At 39.1% G+C, this 18,686-nt stretch overlaps 5 protein-coding genes across 6 annotated transcripts; all 5 read left to right on the plus strand.

The window, feature by feature from the left end:
* LOC18773655 (probable proteasome inhibitor) lies at window positions 178–5,459 on the plus strand. Of its 2 annotated transcripts, none has more exons than XM_020566266.1 (10): window positions 178–571; window positions 1,574–1,774; window positions 1,958–3,108; window positions 3,208–3,376; window positions 3,489–3,598; window positions 3,749–3,827; window positions 4,354–4,441; window positions 4,596–4,698; window positions 4,805–4,972; window positions 5,091–5,459. In XM_020566266.1, the coding sequence occupies exons 3-10, from the start codon at window positions 2,928–2,930 to the stop codon at window positions 5,111–5,113; spliced, it is 921 nt and encodes a 306-aa protein (XP_020421855.1). In that variant the 5' UTR covers window positions 178–571; window positions 1,574–1,774; window positions 1,958–2,927; the 3' UTR covers window positions 5,114–5,459. The 2 variants fall into 2 exon arrangements, with proteins under 2 accessions (XP_020421855.1, XP_020421856.1); XM_020566267.1 differs by having other exon boundaries at window positions 3,489–3,590; window positions 3,744–3,827.
* On the plus strand, window positions 6,485–8,974 carry LOC18775399 (probable L-cysteine desulfhydrase, chloroplastic). The gene is made up of 2 exons (XM_007205120.2): window positions 6,485–8,043; window positions 8,670–8,974. The coding sequence occupies exon 1, from the start codon at window positions 6,684–6,686 to the stop codon at window positions 8,037–8,039; it is 1,356 nt and encodes a 451-aa protein (XP_007205182.1). The 5' UTR covers window positions 6,485–6,683; the 3' UTR covers window positions 8,040–8,043; window positions 8,670–8,974.
* LOC18772177 (probable L-cysteine desulfhydrase, chloroplastic) lies at window positions 10,869–13,261 on the plus strand. The gene is made up of 3 exons (XM_020566329.1): window positions 10,869–11,163; window positions 11,278–12,669; window positions 12,793–13,261. The coding sequence occupies exons 1-3, from the start codon at window positions 11,107–11,109 to the stop codon at window positions 12,805–12,807; spliced, it is 1,464 nt and encodes a 487-aa protein (XP_020421918.1). The 5' UTR covers window positions 10,869–11,106; the 3' UTR covers window positions 12,808–13,261.
* Window positions 13,369–15,665, plus strand: LOC18774311 (probable L-cysteine desulfhydrase, chloroplastic). The gene is made up of 3 exons (XM_020566328.1): window positions 13,369–13,753; window positions 13,866–15,320; window positions 15,444–15,665. The coding sequence occupies exons 2-3, from the start codon at window positions 13,869–13,871 to the stop codon at window positions 15,456–15,458; spliced, it is 1,467 nt and encodes a 488-aa protein (XP_020421917.1). The 5' UTR covers window positions 13,369–13,753; window positions 13,866–13,868; the 3' UTR covers window positions 15,459–15,665.
* LOC18771931 (probable L-cysteine desulfhydrase, chloroplastic) lies at window positions 16,036–18,289 on the plus strand. Its single transcript, XM_007207625.2, has 3 exons — window positions 16,036–16,248; window positions 16,364–17,814; window positions 17,942–18,289. The coding sequence occupies exons 2-3, from the start codon at window positions 16,375–16,377 to the stop codon at window positions 17,954–17,956; spliced, it is 1,455 nt and encodes a 484-aa protein (XP_007207687.2). The 5' UTR covers window positions 16,036–16,248; window positions 16,364–16,374; the 3' UTR covers window positions 17,957–18,289.

Here is an 18,686-nt window from a genome sequence, read left to right on the forward strand (position 1 = left end):
ACTACTAGTAAAAGAGCTAATGTTCCAGACACACTTTCTCTAGTAGTAGTACGATTTAACACACAATTATTTTGAGCCTTGTATTTGGTTTTCAAATTTTTCTACTATCGTCTCACTCGAAATTTATTTTGATGTACGAAATAGTGAATGATGAAATTGACATTAGTATTTTATCATCTCCAACTCCAAAGCATATATGATAACTTAGGTGGTATGCATAGAGCCATGAGAAAAAACCATACCAACCCTCATTTTATTATTATAATTATACACTAATAACCATAATTTAATATAAAGAAAAGAAAATGAATTACACTGACCACCAGAAAAAAGAAAACGAAAACGAAAAGGAAAGGTAAACTTACACTATTCTCCCCGGCTAAGCCTTAGCTAGCCCAAGCCCTTCTAGCTGAGCCCAATATCCAGCCCAACCCATGCAGCCTTCTTCTTTACTTCTTCTTCCTTCGCCTCTCACGATCATTAATCATTATCAGTCTCACACCCACTCCGAAAGTCCCACACTTTGTCGATCAATCTTCAGACTTGTTTTGCTCCCCAAAAAGGCCAAAAGGTAATTTCCTTCACGAGCTTTTCTTTGTCTGTAGTCTTATTTCTAATTCTTTGTAATGTTTCGGATTTTTGCTGTATTGTGTTGTATGCGAAACTTCATCTCAAACAGCCCCTTTTGTGTTCGATAAATTGACGCACTGAGATAGCTTTTCAATTAGAAGATCACACCAACCCACCAACCATCATTGTACAAAGAATCAACCTCTTGAAGCAAATCTGAAATGGTCAACAACAGTTTCGGGCGGGCGAGGTCGTACGTGCAGCGTATCAATTCACTCAAAAATGCTGAATCATCATCTGTCCTCAAGCTCTGTTATTCAATAAGTAACTTGTCCTCCCCCACAGCTTACACATTCTTTTTCTTTTTACTGTTGGTCATTTTTATCTCATTTATCTTTAGTTCACATTTGACGAGGTGAGATTTCTAAATTGCAAAAGTGTCAACTCATGAGATTTTTACCAAGGGAACGCAAGTTGAGGTTAGCAGTGATGAAGAGGGTTTAATGGTACTTTGTTTGCTGCAACTATAGTGGAAACTGTGGGGGAGGACAAGTTCCTTATTGAATACCAGAGCTTGAGGACAGAAGATGATTCAGCATTTCTGAGAGAAGAGATTGATACGCTGCCCCTATGACCTTGTCTGCCTGAAACTGTTGTTGATCATTTCAGAGGTTGATGCTTTGTACAATGATGGTTGGTGGGTTGGTGTGATCTCAAACTGCATTTGTTATACAAATTTCTATTCTCATATCGGAATTCGTTGGCATTTTACCGTTGTATAAAAACTTTGTGTTTGTGATTAATGAGTATGCCTAAAGTTCAAGGCTTTGTGCAATATAAAAGTTGTTGAAACAAGCATGGTATTTGGTTTTGGTAGCATTCAATTTGACATACTGACGTACTAGTATTTTGCTTTGTGTCGTTCACTCAAGTCAGTGTCATTCCCCTCTCAAATTTCCAAAGTTTAATTTGGCAACTGAATCAAGCTTTTACCAATTTTTAGTGGAACATCCTAGGTGGGAAAGAAGCTTTAAATTGTAGCACAAAGTTATACAGATGGCGTTGAGGCGCTTTTTAGGGTTTTCGGATGGCGAGCTGATGAGGTCGGATGCAAAACCTTGTTCTAGATTGATGAGACACACTGCTGGTATTTTCAGTGTTGGCGGAGCATTGGGATTCTGGATCCTTTGTAGACTGCATTATGGTCTGTCCTACTTCTACTTCTACATGCACTTTCTCTATTAAATGCCATGATATGTGCCTGCTATGTTTGATTCTTGATCATTATGATCGTATGCGAAGTTTAAGCTGAAAACAAATGTACTCATCCATTCTAGTTGATGAACACAAAGCCATAGCTTATGTTGTTGCTTTTGTGCTCTTTCAGGACCCAGAATTACAGTTCCTAGGAGTCTTCGTTGGGCAGCATGTGGCGCAGTTTCTATGAGCTCAACCACTGCTTTGCTGGTTCGCTTATTTAGTCCAGAGTGTGAGCCCCAAAACATAGCTACTTATGACAAAGGAAATTAGCACTAAGTTCATGAAAGTTTTATTGCTATTCTAAGCGAGTTCAGTTGGGTTTGTTAATCGTCATTATGGGAGTGATTCAAATATGGATATTTGGTTTTATGCTACATGTTTTTTCCTTGAAATGAATGCACCATTTGATTATGAAATGAACAGATTCATAAGATCTTTGCACCTTACTAGTTCAACATGTTTCCAAACGATTGAGAACATCAACCATTTTCTTAGAATAAAAAATCTTTGTTCCTGCCATTTTCATAGGAAACCCTTGCAGCTGAACTTGTAAGATTTTTTCCGTCCAAAATGAGCAAATGCAAAAATGATTCTTGAGTGCCTGCAAAGGCTTGAACAATTTGTAAGTAGGGCAATTAAGAGGAAAAGGAAAAACTTTGTCCTTATATCTTGAAAGGGAACCCCGCTAAAGACATATTGGATGGTATTGTCTTCATGTTTTGGCAAATTGGCATGGGAATTTCAGGTTCCAAACAATAGATCCCAATAGGCTAAGGTGCAAAACAAAAAATCGAAAGAAAAAATTAAAAATAAATTAAAAAAAAGAACTCTTCAAAGTAGGGTGGCAAAAGCTTTGCTTGTGAGTAATTGACCTTTAAATATGTTTTACTTGTAAAAATACAATTTGACATTCCAAATGAGTTTCCTTTATTTTTGAAACGCCGCAGTAGATTGCTTCCTTCCCAAGATAAAAACTAGCCGTAAAGCCACGCTTCAGTCTTTTCCTTATTTTCCTTGCAGAACATTAGGGAAAACCCACATTTCAAGTTTCAATCACGCTGAGAAAAGAGAAAGCTTTAGCTACAAGGTAGCTAGCCATGGCGAGCGGGAAGTCGGTGATGGCTTTGATCAAAGCCCTGAAGCCCGCATTTCGCAACGGCAACGACAACGACAAAGTGGTTTTTGCCGTTCACTCTTTCTTCTTAGCTTCCGGCTACGAGCTCACCGCCACAGGTCCCCCTGCCTTCAACCCCTCTGGCCTCACCTCTGCTTCCACAGGTACCTACCCAACTCTATAAAAGCAGTGTTCTTTCTGGAAATTAACGGATACAAGTTTCTCAAATTAATCGGTTTTGGTCTGTTTCTTTTTGGTTGCAGATGAAGTGGGTATTCAGGACTGGAACGAGCTTGACGACCAGTACGCCTTCATCTACGTGAACCCGGAAAAGGGTTCGAGGAAGGTGCTCGTCAAGTGTCTTGTAATGGAGGGAAAATTGCATGTTTATTATGCTTTGACTGATGGGTCTTCTAAGCATGTGGAACTTGAGTGAGTTTTTGTTGTCCTATGAGTCTCTGTGTCTCCTGAGTAATTGGGTGATTTTTCATCAATTCTTGCTTGTTAATGGCGTTTGGGTGTTGTTTTTGTTAACCATTTGCAGTGTTGGCGACTATGTTGAGGAAAATGGAGGCGGCAATTACTCCAGACAGTTCAAGAATATGGAGATGTTAGTGACACGTCTGGAGTCTCTGCAGAATTTGAGGTATTTGGGTATGGGTTTCATCTTGGATGGCATTTTGGTTATGTTTGTGGATTCTTTTTGTCACCCTGATACAAAACGAAATTTATGTCTACAAAGGGGACTTATCACTGCATTACTCATTATGGATTCTTTTTGTCATTTTTGTTGTTGAAGTTCAGAAACAACTGAGACTAACTGTGTGAGGAGGATCAAAATTGAATCTCATTCTGGTCCTGTTCCTGAAACTCATCTTTCAGGGTCTGCTCTCTCTCTCTCTCTCTCTCTCTCTCTCTCTCTCATGTGAAAACTGCAGTTTGTTTATATTTTCGTACTAGTCCAGTTTCAGTCCGAGATGTTTTTTTGCATGTCTATACATGCATAAATGTGATTCTAGCATGTTCATCTTTGAGAGTTGTTTCTGTAATTTTATTGAGTCAAAAAGGATCAACAGCTTAGGTTGTAAAGCCTGAGAGGCTGAGACTGTTTGAAGTTTAATGGTTGGTGGTAGGTCCTTCCTTCTGCAATTGGTGGTAAAGTTGGTTACTAGTTACTAGTTAGAATGGGAATTGGGTTGGGTTCAAACTATTGTTGCCTGGTTCCACCTCAGATAACTTCCAGAATTCTATATATCTGTCACGTTTTCTTCTTTTCCCCAAGATTAGATTATAAGCATAGGCAACGAAGAAAAGGAAAATGCAGGTCTACAAGCCATAGTATAAAACGGCTTGATGCTTGCACAGTCTCACTTTATATATCCCACTCAATTCATTACATTTTTCTACAGACGCAAAAGAAAGGAGCGCCTTACTCTATGTGAGGACAAGGAAACTCCAGCTAACACCACCAATGTCGCCATGGCCGGTTCTGTCAAGGTAATACTTTTATCATCTCTCCTCCATTGATAATCTATAATTGTCATCCATTTGTCTGCTCAAAAGTTTCGGAAAATAACTCCATATCCTCACATTACATTCTTGCAAATTAATGTGTCAAATTGAAAGACTAGATGATAAAGTTTCTATGCAGCATGTGTACAGCATAAGGCGAGTGAAGCATAAGATAGGTTCAGGGTCAGATGAAGCAGATGGTCTTGGCATACTGATTGAGGACAAGAAAATGGATATTAAGGGTGAGTATAATTGCTTGCATTTGAGCTATTTTAATGTCCAAGAAGTTCATTTTGTAGTTGCTTTTCAATGAACTTATTATTTGAATCTGATTGTGGTTTGATGTAGAGCCTCATGATGTTCCAGCTACTGCCCTCATGGCCGAGCCCGTCCCTGCTCCTAAGGCTGCTGACTCTGTGCCTGCAACCCAGTTCCATCATTTGTCAGATGAGATGCTACCATCACCACTGAAGAAAATAAGTCCTCGCCATCTCCAAGATGGAGAAGTGTACCGAGGTGAGGCCCAAACTCTCTTGTATACCAAGGTGATAGTCGTAAGTCTAATTTACGGGAGAGGTAGATTCAAACTTGTGTACGAGGTGATGTTGATGCAAATATTTGTTGGATTCTTTAGGTGGTAAAAGGATGAAACGATGATGCCGTGTTGGAAAATAATCAAAGAAGAAAAGAGCCCAAAAGAAGCCTGAAACTTGAATGGACTAGTCTGAGGCTTTGACCCCAAATTTACAACATGTAGACATAAATCTAGCCCATATTGTCAAATTTCTATTTTTTTTGGGTTTGTAGCCCATAGTTATTGAGGCTAATAATAATGCGACACGTGGCACCACATCGCTGTCGTTGGTTCCACAATTAAAGGCTTTAATCCATGAAGTGAAAGGGATTTGAGATCGAACAAAAACACAACACAAACCCATTACTTGTCCTATTCTTGGATGCAAGTCATTATATAAGGAGGGCCCCATATATGGCTTTTAGGTGAGGTCATATCTCTTAATTGTTGAATTAAATTAGCTAATTTGATATGACGACTAACCAATTTGATCTATGCATACAATGAGAAGTTTTTTTTTTTTTTTTGAGGACCATTCCTATTGAAAAGAGTAATAGCATATTAAACTCATACACACAACACGGATGCTAGGACTCGAACCCAGAACTTTGTCTGAGGGAGTAAATACTTTAAACTATTACACTAGTGGGTCCTTTGCGCATACAATGAGGAGTTAAAATAGTTGATTTGGAACCTTTAGTTAGCGTCATCCTTGGAATAGATGTCTACATATCTCTTATTGGTCTATCATTAATTCAATGCTACAAGTAAGACTGAGTTAAATAGTTTATTTGGATCCTTACACGCCAAGGGATGATGACAATTTTAATGAGAGAACTTTGGTGACATGAACTCTGCTCCAAATAAAAAGATGTGGGGGTGGCAATAAATAGGAAGCAAATAAAAACTGGCCTAAATAGTAACCATTTATCCCATACATAAATCTATAATGTGTTTTTGGTTGAGCAAACAAAAATCTAACTCATGCTCGTGTTCGTAACGAAAAAAATATTGTATGATACTGGAATAAAGACCCTCCTCATAGCGATGCTCATAGACTCAGTAACTGTACTCTCCTCCACTAAAGAGTTTTATTATCTCTCTCTAATGGGTCCTCTTAAAAAGTGATTTTCACACGGAGACAGAGAGGAGGCCTATCGCAGAAGAAAACAAAGAGTCAAAGTGATGATATGGGTTGAATCCATAGCCATACTTTCGAAAAAAGCAAAGAAATAAATAGTAAATTTCTGGTGGATTTGGAAATCAAGAAAGAAAATCACTGTAGTGAAAGAAAAAGAAATTGGTGGTGGGAAATCACGTGCATATCACGTGGGAGAAACCAGACAAATGGAAATGGTCAGCTGAGTCATTGAGTGTGTCTTATTTGGCGCCACCTGACTAGTTAATTCAGTTAATGGCACCACCAATGTGCCCCACTTGTCCCATTTCATTTCACCCCTAAAATTAATCTTCAATTAAATGGAAATTAATTAATTTCTGTCCTGCCCCTCTCTCTCTCCCAAAGGCTCTAACCAATCACACACCACCACACTCACTCTCTCTCCTTTTTCTCATTTCATGCTCATCTTCAGCTACAGCTTCAGCTTCATCATCACCCCTTTCAAACCCTAACCCTCCGAACCCGAATTCCCCATGGCCTCCTCCCCTAACCACCACCATAACCACACTCCCAACGGGGACAGAAAAACCCACGTACCCAAAAAGCCCAAACTCTCCCCTGCTTTCATCACAGCCTCTGAAATCGCCTCCGAATTTTCTCACCATGACCCCAATATCGCCCGAATCAACAACGGAAGCTTCGGCAGCTGCCCGGCCTTCATTATCGAAGCTCAGAGACAATGGCAGCTCAAGTACCTGGCCCAGCCTGACCATTTCTACTTCAACGAGCTCACGAAGGGAATTCACCAATCCAGAACCATCATCAAGGATCTCATCAATGCCGACCATGTCGAAGAGGTCTCAATCGTCGACAACGCCACCACTGCAGCCGCCATAGTGCTTCAACAGGCCGCTTGGGGATTTTCAGAGAGCAAATTCGACAAAGGGGATGCTGTGGTTATGCTTCATTATGCTTATGGTTCTGTGAAGAAGTCGATTGAGGCCTACATAAGTCGTGCTGGTGGGTATGTGATTGAAGTCCCTTTGCCTTTTCCTTTGACCTCTAATGATGAGATTATCACTGAATTTAAGAAAGCTTTGGAGAAAGGGAAGGCCAATGGTAGGAGGGTTAGGCTAGCTGTGATTGATCATATTACTTCAATGCCTTGTGTGGTTATACCTGTTCGAGAATTGGTTAAGATTTGTAGGGAAGAGGGAGTTGACCAGGTTTTTGTAGATGCTGCTCATAGTATTGGGTGTACTGATGTCGATATGAAGCTAATTGGGGCTGATTATTATACTAGTAATTTGCATAAGTGGTTTTTTTGCCCGCCGGCTATTGCGTTTTTGTATTGTAGGAAGTCCCCCAAGTGTCCAGAGCTGCACCATCCTGTTGTTTCTCATGAGTATGGTAATGGGTTGGCCATAGAAAGTGCTTGGATTGGGACTAGGGATTACAGTCCTCAATTGGTTGTTCCTTCGGTTTTGGATTTTGTCAATAGGTTTGAAGGTGGTATTGAGGGCATCAAAAAGAGGAACCATGAGACTGTTGTTGAGATGGGGAACATGTTGGCCAAGGCATGGGGAACACATCTAGGGTGCCCCCCGGAGATGTGCGCCAGCATGATCATGATTGGATTACCGGCTTGTTTGGGGATTTCAAGTGAGAAGGATACTCAAAAGTTAAGGACACATTTGAGGGAGAAGTTTGGTGTTGAAGTCCCAATATATTTCCGAGCACCCAAGAATGGGGAGGTTGAGTCAATAACTGGGTATTGTCGAATTTCTCATCAAGTCTACAACAAAGTTGATGACTATTACAAGTTCAGAGACGCAATTAATCAACTTGTTTCCGAGGGGTTCACTTGTGCTTCACTACTTTCTAACTGATGATGTATCCTCTGCTTTCAAGCATTTTAATTGTTTTAAAGTAAGAAATACTAAAAAGTGTAATTTCCTTGTTGTTTGGCTTTCCAATATGAAGATCCATATCCCTTCCATTTTCCCTTTTGCATCAAGAATCAGGTTCTCCCTGTCTTATACTGAGATTGAAATGCTAGTTAAATATTGTGATGAACCCAAGTGGTCTTACTACCATTTCCAGAAGTGCAATTATAGTTAACTGGTGTTTCTTGCTTTGGTAGTCAGTATATTTGTGTCTATAGGCTATGGTGGTAGATAATGAGGTGATTTGGTCAGAACTTAGAAGATGTTTATTTGCAGGGCAAAAGTAATATTGTATAACGATTGTTAGCTATCAAATATGAGGCTTATTGCTTAACAATTCTTTTCTGGATAACTTGTATCCCTAGAATTGCCCTATGTCTGCTTGCAGTTTATGATATGCAAGGAGGAGCTTTATTTGTGTTATTTGGTACCTTTAAAAGGCTTGCTTGGGTGAGCCATTCTGAGTACACCCAGTGATTGGAGATTTTCTGTGGAAATTTGTGCAGTATTTTGTGAATGCGTGTTAATTAGTTTTAAGTTGTTTTTGACATGTAACTTTCTGTATATTTGTAGTCTGACAAAGCACTGAAGAAGTTCTTCTGATGAATAACATCCATGGTTATCTGCCTCGCCTGCGTGCCTCAGTAGTTGCAATGGTTTCGGTACCATTAAATCCTAAAATTAGTAGAAAATAGACTGCTGGGTGCATGTATCAAAGCAGAAACAATTTTCTTCATGGTTTTTGGTGTTTTGGATTCCTGGAGATGTTAACTGTCTGTTGAACACTGTCGGAGTTGTTGTTGTTGTAAATGTTTAATGACTATTTGTCATCATTTGCATGCTTATTTAACTCTTACATAGTTTTCATTTAAGACAAACTTCATATCTGTTGCATCAATGTTTATTGTGGTAAGAGTAAGACCTGCCAGCTTATATTGCCAATTGCAATTGCAATTGCCTTGTCATGGATCATCAACTAGGGATTGTTAGTTTGATTTCTTTTTTTGTTTTTTTCAATATAGCATTTGCACAGTTGTCTCCTGCAAATTATTGTTGCACTTCATGATGGCTGGTGATTATTTGCTTTTTTCAAGTGGTGACTATTCTTTAGTTAGGGCATGTTGCAACTATCTGAGGGGGATATTTTTATGTAAATATGGCTACTAGATGTACTGAAATTTTGCACCTTGAGAAGACTTGACTGGAGGAGGGTGTATCCACCATGGACCACCCCCCACCACCCATATGCTGGATCTGAAAAGAATTGTTTTTTAAAATGTTAATATTGAAAAGGCAAGACAAAGAACCGACTGGTCTCCAGATTCTCCACTATTCTTTCTGCCTTAAGTTGGCTATCTTGATTTTATTCCGATTTCTTGTGCCTTTTGGTTTGATCATATTCATATTCCTCTGGATTCTTCTCATTCATATTCCTCTTTTATATTCACTTGTTAACGGGGTTTTGAATCTGAAATCTTTGCTGGCTCGTTCTAGGATTTATTCTTATTCCCCGCATTTCATTTTCAGCTACATCCACTGGCGCGGCGACAGCCGCCGCAATTTAAGAAAGCAAATGTTTTATCTCAAAGTTAGCAGCCTATTCAAAATTCATAGGTGCTGTTGATTGTGTTTTCGTAAGTTTGAAGCAAGCATTCGTAGTAGATAAATGAGTTGAGTAGGCAATCCTATGAGGGCTCTTTTAGTCTCTCACGCTTCATAATACCATTAGATGAAGCAACATTTGACAAACATGACTAGACAGGCAATTTTCATTTTTATGATGAGAAAAAAAAGAGTGGTGATTTCTCCACTCCAATTTTATCCACTTACACTCCATTTTATAAATAAAAAAGGAGTGTAAGTGGATAAAATTAGAGTGGGGAAATCATTACCCAAAAAAAATTGTTAATCCCACCCGAATTATCCATTATAAAGAGGTACGTTACGGTCAGTCGTCCACCATATGAGTCATCATCTAGCACCAAAGGCCCTACCATTTCATTTCATCTCATTATCGCCAGACATCAAATCATTTGAGAACATTCTTAGGACTAGGATTCATGATGATTTACTCGTTACTCATTTGGCATGTCATTTCTGCAAAAGAAAACGTTGAAGAGCGATGAAGCGAAAATCAAACGGCTTTTGAACTAATTGAAGCAAACAGGGAAACTTTTCTCAACCCCTGAATGCGACCCCATGTTTATCTATCCAACGCGAACACCACGAATATGAAAACCTTGTCTACATCGACACCCACACAACAAAATAGAACATGTTATATTATCCACCGCCATTAATTTCGTGAAGTATTTGTGTCCTGGATGGATTAGATTGAAAAGACAAGATTGCACGCATATTCTCGAACTCAGACAACACACATGTTTGAAATTTCCCATTCAAACCCACGTAATAATAAAGACAAGTGAGTTTGGTGATTGGTCTTTGTCATGAGTCATGACAACCATTGATACATCACGAGCTCGGTAGAGGAACCTATCCACACAATTTTAATTTTATATGAGTAGTATTTAAATTATTTTAAATTAAGTTCATTTACGAGAAAGGAGATTCACACTTAATTGCAAGAGAAGGCGCAAAAATATGTTGACATACATATTTATAAGTTATTAAAATAATGTTTTTCTTGCCACAAAGGTAAAACCTATCACTTGTCGAGATTAATAAAAGTCATGATTTTTTTAGTTCAACTCCATGCATAATAGCCAAATTCAAGCCACATTCAAAAACATGATAAAATTGAAGATGAGTTTAAACATCTGAAAATTCATATAGCAAGCAAACTTAAGACTTTCTTCTGCTGGCCCAAATCTTCAGATAAGATTAAGATTCCATTCAAATCAACGCAACCATCTGTTGATTTTCTATATAATCAACTTAAACCTCCCTAATGTCACATATAAAAGCGGGTGATTTGTTCCTAGCTCTCTCGTATAAGTTTTTTTTTTCTTTCCTTTTTGGGTAAAAGCTCTCTTGTATAAGTTGAATAATGACTGGGAATGCAGGATCATCTACGCAAGAAAACCACTTTCGACAACGGCTAAGGGTACTTATTAAGAATCATGTTTACTTAATTCTTGCCTTACCAATACATTTAGCTCTGATCCTCATTTGCTAATGTTTTTGTTGTGCATGCATGGTTGTGTTTTGAGCGACGCAGGTCATGGCCGAGAAGATTGTTATATTTTGCCGTTACTACGTTCCACTTATTGTTCTTCTTCCTTATCGAACCCTCCAATTCTTCTACCAAATCAAAACCCAAGTTCCCATTGAGCCAAAACACTCTTCTTCCTTCATCACAGACTCCGAAATCCAATCCGAATTTGCTCACCATGCTCCTGGTGTTGCCATGATGAACAATGGCAGCTTTGGTTGCTGCCCTGCTTCTGTCATCTCTGCCTTGCATCAATGGCAGCTCAAAATGTTCCGCCAGCCGAGCCATTTCTTATTGAATGAGCTCAAGAACAGGATACTTGAATCAAGAACCATAATTAAAGACCATATCAACGCAGAAGATGTGGATGAAGTCTCCATTGTAGACAACATCTCCACTGCTGCTGCCATAGTCCTGCAGCAAACAGCATGGGCCTTTGCTGAAGGGAAATTCAACAAAGGGGATGCTGTCATTATGTTTAGCTGCACTTACGGTGCGGTGAAGAACTCAATCGAGGCCTACTTTTCACGTGCTGGTGGGTCCGTTATCGAAGTTCCATTTAACTTTCCATTGAATTCCAATGAAGAAATCATAAGTGAATTTAGGAAAGCATTGGAGAGAGAAAAGGGTAATGGTAGGAGAGTGAGATTGGCTGTGATTGATCATGTTACATGTGTGCCAACTGTTGTAATGCCAGTTAAGCAATTGGTTAAAATCTGTAGGGATGAAGGTGTTGAACAAGTGTTCATAGATGCAGCTCATGCTGTTGGGAGCGTAGATGTTGATATGCAAGAAATTGGGGCAGATTTTTATGCTAGTACTTTGTATAAGTGGTTCTTCTGCCCGCCTGTTGTTTCATTTCTGTATTGTAGGAAATCAGCTACACATTCAGATTTGGAATTGCATCACCCTATTGTGTCTCATAGGTATGGTAAGGGGTTGGCTGAAGAAAGTTTTTGGGTTGGGACAAGGGATTATAGTCCATATCTGGTGCTTCCTTCAGTTATGGAGTTCGTTAACAGGTTCGAAGGCGGTCTTAAGGGAATCATAAAAAGGAATCATGATGCTGTTGTTGAGATGGGGAAGATGTTGGCAGAAGCTTGGGGAACCAATCTAGGGTGTCCTCCTGATATGTGCGCTAGCATGATCATGGTAGGGTTACCGGCTTGTTTGGGGATTTCAAGTGATGATGATGCTACGAAGTTAAGGCCACATTTATGTGATAAATTTGGTGTTGAAGTCAGAATACATTATCAAGCTCCCAAAGATGGAGAGGTTGGATCAACGACGGGGTATGTTCGAATTTGTCATCAGATTTACAACAAAGTTGATGACTATTACAAGCTCAGAGATGCAGTTAATCAACTAGTTCGTGATGGATTCACTTGCGCTCTTGAGGTATGTATATGCTCTGCCTTCATCCAGTTTATTGGTTTGTAAGCTAGACATACTATACACTGCAACTTGCTAAATTTGGTTTGCTTACTTGTTATTGACATGGGATTTTACGTTAATCTGTAGATCAATGAGGCCTGAACTCCGTTCGATGAAAAAAAGAAGCTATATGGTCCTATATCCTGCATGCTTTGCTAGTTGTGCAATGGATTTTGTACCATTAACTTCTGAAGTGCTCCTGAGCAAACAAGTATATATATAGAGAAGTTCATGAATTTTCAGTTTGATATGCAGAAAAGTTCATGTATGAATACATTAACAATTATCTGTCGGTTTGGTTGTGATTCGCAGAGATTAGGACTCGATTTGAACACAGCACCTCATGCAATCAGTTTGACAATAAGTGAAACACAATGTGTGCTTGAACAACAAGACTTACCTGAAAGCACTTGCACTCCTTTGCAGTTTTATAATAAGCAATTGTAACTGATGCATTCCTTAAAAGCCCTTCAATTATTTACTCTTCATCTTTCTAATATAATGTGTTAAACTGTCTCTTTGAGCTCAGTGATTTAATCCCAGAACTTTTAAGTTACCGTGCCCACTTGAACTATATGAGTGTTACTACAAATGGTATCAGTTCAGCCATAAGCTGCATTTGTTAATAAGCTGATATATTTACTAAAGTGATGTTTTTCTTGCCACAAAGGCAAACCTAAATCCATGGTTCTCTAGCGTTCCATTTTCCATGCATAATTTCCAGCACATCACATGTAGATAGCCAGATTCAAAAGCATGAAAATATGGAAGTTGACTTTAGATTAATACACCAAACTTTATAAGATTGTCTTTTGGTGACCCAAATCTTAAAATCAACGTCATAATCCTTTATTTTTCTCCCTAATCAATTTAAACCTCCCTAATGTCATATATAAAACAAGTGATTTTGGTCGTAGCTCTCTTGTCTTTTGTAGTCAAGACAAGCATTGAGACATATCAAGAGTCCGCAAGAATATTACAAATTAATAAGTTGAACAATGACTATGAATGAGAGATCATTAACGCCCAATTTCAACAAACGCTTAAGGTACTTAAAATCATCATGTTCAATTAATTCTTGCCTCGACAATACAATCGGCGCTGATCCTCATTAATTTGCTAATGTCTTTGTTGTGTATGGTTCTGGTTTGAGTGAGCAGGTCATGGCTAAAAAGATTATTATGTTTTGCCGCCACTATGTTCCACCTATTCTTCTCCTTCCTTATCAAACCTTCCAATTCCTCTACCCCAAGCTTTCATTTCAAGTCTCAAGGGCCTCTAACCACCATTTCCACAACCTCAAAGCTGATGAAATCCAAACCCATGTTCCCATTGAGACAAAACTCTCTTCTTCCTTCATCACAGACTCCGAAATCCAATCTGAATTTGCTCACCATGCTCCTGGTGTTGCCAGGATGAACAATGGCAGCTTTGGTTGCTGCCCTGCTTCTATCATCTCTGACTTACATCAATGGCAGCTCAAATTGCTCCGCCAGCCGGACCATTTCTACCTGAATGAGCTCCAGAACAGGATACTCGAATCAAGAACCGTAGTTAAAGACCTTATCAATGCAGAAGATGTGGATGAAGTCTCCATTGTAGACAATGTCTCCACTGCTGTAGCCATAGTCCTGCAGCAGACGGCATGGGCCTTTGCTGAAAGGAAATTCAACCAAGGGGATGCTCTCATTATGTTTCACTGTGCTTATGGAGCGGTGAAGAACTCAATCAAGGCCTACTTTCTGCGTGCTGGTGGGTACGTTATCGAAGTTCCATTTAAATTTCCGCTGAATTCCAATGAAGAAATCATAAGTGAATTTAGGAAAGCATTGGAGAGAGAAAAGGGTAATGGTAGGAGAGTGAGATTAGCTGTGATTGATCATGTCACATGCATGCCAAGTGTTATAATGCCAGTTAAGCATTTGGTCAAAATTTGTAGGGAAGAAGGTGTCGAACAAGTTTTAATAGATGCAGCTCATGGTGTTGGGTGCATAGATGTTGATATGCAAGAAATTGGGGCAGATTTTTATACTAGCAATTTGTATAAGTGGTTCTTTTGCCCACCTGCAGTTGCATTTCTGTATTGTAGGAAGTCAGTGACAAATTCAGATTTGCAATTGCATCACCCTGTGGTGTCTCATGAGTATGGCAATGGGTTGGCTAAAGAAACTGGTTGGGTTGGGACAAGGGATTACAGTCCTTATCTGGTGCTTCCTTCAGTTATGGAGTTTGTCAATAGGTTCGAAGGCGGTGTTGAGGGGATCAGAAAAATGAATCATGATGCTGTTGTTGAGATGGGGAAGATGTTGGCAGAAGCTTGGGGAACCAATCTAGGCTGTCCTCCTGATATGTGTGCTAGCATGATCATGGTTGGTTTGCCAGCTTGTTTGGGGATTTCAAGTGATGATGATGCTATAAAGTTATGGGCACGTTTATGCAAGAAATTTGGTGTTGAAGTCAAGATACATTATCAAGCTCCCAAAGATGCCGAGGTTGCGCCGACAACAGGGTATGTTCGAATTTGTCATCAGATTTACAACAAAGTTGATGACTATAACAAGCTCAGAGATGCAATTAATCAACTCGTTCGTGACGGTTTCACTTGCGCTCTTGAGGTATATATATGCTCTGCCTTCATCCACTTTATTGGTTTATAAGCTAGACGTACTACACACTGCAGTTTCCTGAATTTGGTTTGCTAACTTGTTATTGACATGGGATATCATGTTGATCTGCAGATCAATGAGGCCTGAAGAAGTCTGTTCGATGAATAAAAGGAGCTGTAGTTCTCTGTGTCCTACATCCTTTGCTAGCTGCAATGGTTTTGGTACAATTAAGTCCAAAAGTGCTCCTTCAGAGGCAAAAAAACTATACAGAAAGTTCATGAACATTTCTTTTTTCTTTTTTCGGTTTGATATGTAGAAAACTTCATGTATGAATACATAAACAATTGTCTGTCAGCTTCAAGGAATGTAATTTCCAGATATGTTTACCGACCAATGGGCTCCATTTGAGAATCTGTGAAAACCCAAGAACTTAAACAACCAACAAGATTAACCTAAAAATACTTGCCCTTTACACTTTCTCCTTTACCTTTTATAAACAGCAATTCTAACCCTAAAAGGCGTTCAAAGAATTACTCTCCAGCTTTATAATATAGTGTTAAAGTGTCATCTTTATAAGTTGGTGAGCACACCAACAAGTGGGTCAGCATTTATAATGAATATAGCTTAACGAGTGCTATCAGTTCAAGGCCTCTAGGAAGCCACAAGCTTTCATAGATGAATATAGCTTAACGAGTGCTATCAGCATTTGTAATAGATATTTCAAGAAAGGGCTGCTCTCTCCAACTTAATAATTGAAATTTAGGGAAACAAGTCTGAGCTTCAAAATATGAAGCAGACCTCTGAGCTCTTATTCCCTATTTATCATTCTCTTTCTCGTATCTTCGTATATTAATTTCTTGTGGTACTTTGCTGCTAGTATTATCATCAAATTCCAACATCATCCGCGAAAGAAAACTACTTTCGACAACGGCTTAGGGTACTTACTAAAAATCATGTTTAATTAATTCTTGCCTCAACAATACATTTGGCTCTGATCCTCATTTTTTATTGTTTTTTTTTTTTTGTTGTGCATGCATGGTTGTGTTTTTTAGTAACGCAGGTCATGGCTGAGAAGATTATTATGTTTTGCCGTTACTATGTTCTACTTATTGTTCTTCTTCCTTATCGAACCCTCCAATTCTTCTACCACAAGCTTTCATTCCAAGTCTCAAGGGCCTCTAACCTAGATGCTGCTGAGGGCATCGAAAACCATGCTCCCATTGAGCCAAAGCTTTCTTCTTCCTTCATCACAGACTCCCAAATCCAATCTGAATTTGCTCACCATGCTCCTGGTGTTGCCATGATGAACAATGGCAGCTTTGGTTGCTGCCCTGCTTCTGTCATCTCTGCCTTGCAACAATGGCAGCTCAAAATGCTCCGCCAGCCGTGCAATTTCTTCTTGAATGATCTCCAGAACAGGATACTTGAATCAAGAACCATAATTAAAGACCTTATCAACGCAGAAGATGTGGATGAAGTCTCCATTGTAGACAACATCTCCACTGCTGCTGCCATAGTCCTGCAGCAAACAGCATGGGCCTTTGCTGAAGGGAAATTCAACAAGGGGGATACTGTCATTATGTTTAGCTGCACTTATGGTGCAGTGAAGAACTCAATCAAGGCCTACTTTTCACGTGCTGGTGGGTATGTTATCGAAGTTCCATTTAACTTTCCATTGAATTCCAATGAAGAAATCATAAGTGAATTTAGGAAAGCATTGGAGAGAGAAAAGGGTAATGGTAGGAGAGTGAGATTGGCTGTGATAGATCATGTCACATGCATGCCAAGTGTTGTAATGCCAGTTAAGCAATTGGTTAAAATCGTTAGGGAAGAAGGTGTTGAACAAGTTTTCATAGATGCAGCTCATGGTGTTGGGTGCGTAGATGTTGATATGCAAGAAATTGGGGCAGATTTTTATGCTAGTACTTTGTATAAGTGGTTCTTCTGCCCACCTGCAGCTGCATTTTTGTATTGTAGGAAGTCAGCTACATATTCAGATTTGGAATTACATCACCCTGTTGTATCTCATAGGTATGGTAAGGGGTTGGCTGAAGAAAGTTTTTGGGTTGGGACAAGGGATTATAGTCCATATCTGGTGCTTCCTTCAGCTATGGAGTTCGTTAAGAGATTCGAAGGCGGTGTTGAGGGAATCAGAAAAATGAATCATGATGCTGTTGTAGAGATGGGGAAGATGTTGGCAGAAGCTTGGGGAACCAATCTAGGCTGCCCTCCTGATATGTGTGCTAGCATGATCATGGTTGGTTTACCGTCTTGTTTGGGGATTTCAAGTGATGATGATGCTATGAAGTTATGGGCACATTTACGCAAGAAATTTGGTGTTGAAGTCAGGATACATTATCAAGCTCCCAAAGATGGAGAGGTTGTGTTGACAACGGGGTACATTCGAATTTGTCATCAGATTTACAACAAAGTTGATGACTATTACAAGCTCAGAGATACAATTAATCAACTCGTTCATGACGGGTTCACTTGCGCTCTTGAGGTATACATATTGTCTTGATCCACTTTATTGGTTTGTAAGCTAGAGCCTAGACATACTACACACTGCAATTTCCTGAATTTGGTTTGCTTACTTGTTATTGACATGGGATTTTTATGTTAATCTGCAGATCAATGAGGCCTGAAGAAATCCGTTGGATAAATAAAAAGGAGCTATACATATAGTTCTCTGTCTCCTACATGCTTTGCTAGTTGAAACACAAACAATCCATACAAAAAAGTTCATGAACTGGTTTTTTTTTTTTTTTTTTTTTTTTTTCAGTTTGATATGCCGAAATGTTGGTGTATGAATACATAAGCGATTCTGTCAGCTTCAACGAATGTAATTTCCAGAGATGTTTTGGACAACCACTCACTAATGGACTCCATTTGAACACAGCACTGACCTAAAAATACATGCCCTCAACTCTCTCTCCTTTAAATTTTTATAATAAGCAATTGTAACAGTTCTGAAAAAAAGAAAAAAGAAAAAAGAAAAAAGAAATTGTAATATAGAGTGTTAACTGTCACTTTGAGCAGTGTGAGAGTTAAACTGTCTTTTTGAGCAGTGTGGTACTATATGCGATATCAGTTCAGCAATTGACTGCACTTGTTAACAAGCTGATATGATTTTGAGTAAAAATTTCAGTGGATATATTTATTAAAAACTAAGGCATGGGAAATGGTAAGCTGATAGTACTAATTGGGCGAAAATATTGTACAACTTAGAACAAGGCATGAAGTTGATAGTACTAATCAACACGAATTTGTCATCAGATTTAGAACAAAGTTGATGACTATTACAGGTTCAGAGATGCAATTAATCAACTCGTTCATGACCGTTTCACTTGCACTCTTGAGGTATATATATGCTCT

The sequence above is a fragment of the Prunus persica genome, chromosome G6 (genome assembly GCF_000346465.2).
Source record: "Prunus persica cultivar Lovell chromosome G6, Prunus_persica_NCBIv2, whole genome shotgun sequence".
Taxonomy (NCBI): domain Eukaryota; kingdom Viridiplantae; phylum Streptophyta; class Magnoliopsida; order Rosales; family Rosaceae; genus Prunus; species Prunus persica.